Raw genomic sequence first — 1787 nt, 5'->3', positions numbered from 1 at the left:
ACGGCACGGCACTGCTCCGGCCACAGCAGCAACATCTGGCACTGCACAGGCCACTGTGGCACTGCATGGACCACTGCAGCACCTCATGGGCCACCGCAGGGCTGTGTGGCACTGCATGGGCACTGTGGCACTGTGTGGCACTATGAGCTCTGCTCTGGCTCAGCCCTTCAGGCCTCGAGAGGTGTCCCCAATGTCCCCGGGCTCAGTGACTCCCTGTGACCTCCCTGGGCACAGGGAGCCCGGGCACCAGCTCTGCTGGGCACAACGGGACCTGTCCTGCCTGAGGAGAACAGGAATGGGCTTTCAGCAGGTGCTGAACATGGGTTTGAACCACTTGGCTGCTTCCCAGGTGCCACTGCACTTCTCCCATGGGAGGCAAATCCAGCCACAGCTTCTCTGAGGTGGGACATGCAGGGACAGGGGCAGGGAGGGCAGGAGAAGGTCCTGGGGTTGCTGCCAGCCCAGGGGGGGCTGAGTTGGGAAATTCACTGCCTGGGAGCTCCCCAGAGCAAACCCCACCCCCCTCACCCTTCACATTGTCACTCACCTGCGAGGCCCTGCGGGGACCCGACCGGGGTGGAGGGGTTGGAGGAGAAGTTATTGCTAGAGTGGTCGGGGGAGTAAATCTGCAGGGACAGAAGGGCGATGGTCAGCAGTGCCACCTGAGCTAGCTGTCCCCTCCCAGTGGCACCCAGCACCTGCTGGGACCTCCCTTCCCAAACCCAGAGCCAGCACAATGACCAAGCCCAGTTCCCCCATCAACCTTGGGGTCTCTCTCTGTCCCCACTGTCACCACCCCTGAGTGCAGCCTCTGCTCTTCAGAACCCCTCTCAGGAGGAAGCAGGAGCTCTCAGGAATTGTTGCAGGGTCACTGTCAGCACCCCTCTGCTACTGTGCAAAGATCACTGAATGGGACAGAGGAAACTCTCTGGTGACCCAGTGAGACCAGTGCCCTCCAGTTTGAACCAGCACACACAGGGCAAGGACTACTGGGACCTGCAAGTCCTGCCACAAGGTTTGTGTAGGGTGGTCTTGGCAGAGCAGCAGCAGGCTGGGAGCAGCAGATGGGGCTGCAGGGCCACCACAACCTGCAGTGCCTCAGTTTCCCCATCCACCAAAAGGTGCCAGGACTGAGATGACAGCACATGGAGAGGGGAAAACCCTCCCTAAAGGCTGCTGTGGATGTGGGGTGCATTCACCAAATGTGTGCATGCTCCCTGCTGGGTAGAGGGTCAGGACCATCCCAAGCTCTCACCGAGGCCAGAGCCTTCCCAAGCGCGTCCCCGGAGCTCCCGGCCGTGGTTCCTCTGTTACCTGCCAAGAGAGACACAGATACCACTGCCAAGGCCCCAGACCCCAGCAGGACACAGCACCCTACAGGACCTTCTTTGGGGTCACCTGCTCTGGGGTGGAAATTTCCTGCTTTTAGTGCTTTGCCTGAAAATTAAATGTTTGTCCAGCTCGGAGCAGCTCGGACATGGGGCACCTTCCCCTGGAGCCATCAAGGGGCTGCAGGGACATCTCTCCAAGCCCTGGGCTGGAGGTGTAGTGCCACCAACAGCAATCAGACATCTCTGCTGCAGCACAGCCATTGCCATGAGGCATCTCAAACCCCAACAACCACCAATGCACTGGATGAGCCTAGGGGCGTCTTCCAACCTTAATAATACTTTCATTCTGTGAATCCCAAACTTCCTTCTCCACAGAAAAACAAAGTATTTTCTACAAATCTGTGTCAGGATCCTCATTTCCTAAGGAGCACGAGCTCATTTCAGTAACAGGTTCAG

The 1787-nt window shown here is 58.6% G+C and overlaps 1 protein-coding gene across 1 annotated transcript in view; it reads right to left on the bottom strand.

Moving 5' to 3' along the window:
* The window catches only part of TCF3 (transcription factor 3), an 83040-nt gene that overhangs the window by 12881 nt on the left and 68372 nt on the right, over nt 1-1787 (bottom strand). The window contains 2 exon segments of the mRNA XM_031062220.1: nt 536-626; nt 1256-1314. Of these exon segments, the coding sequence (XP_030918080.1) occupies nt 536-626; nt 1256-1314 (150 nt within the window).

The sequence above is a fragment of the Geospiza fortis genome, unplaced genomic scaffold (assembly GCF_000277835.1).
Source record: "Geospiza fortis unplaced genomic scaffold, GeoFor_1.0 scaffold254, whole genome shotgun sequence".
Lineage (NCBI taxonomy): Eukaryota > Metazoa > Chordata > Aves > Passeriformes > Thraupidae > Geospiza > Geospiza fortis.
The sequence above is the reverse complement of the archived record's forward strand: the minus strand, read 5'-3'. Positions and strand labels throughout refer to the sequence as shown.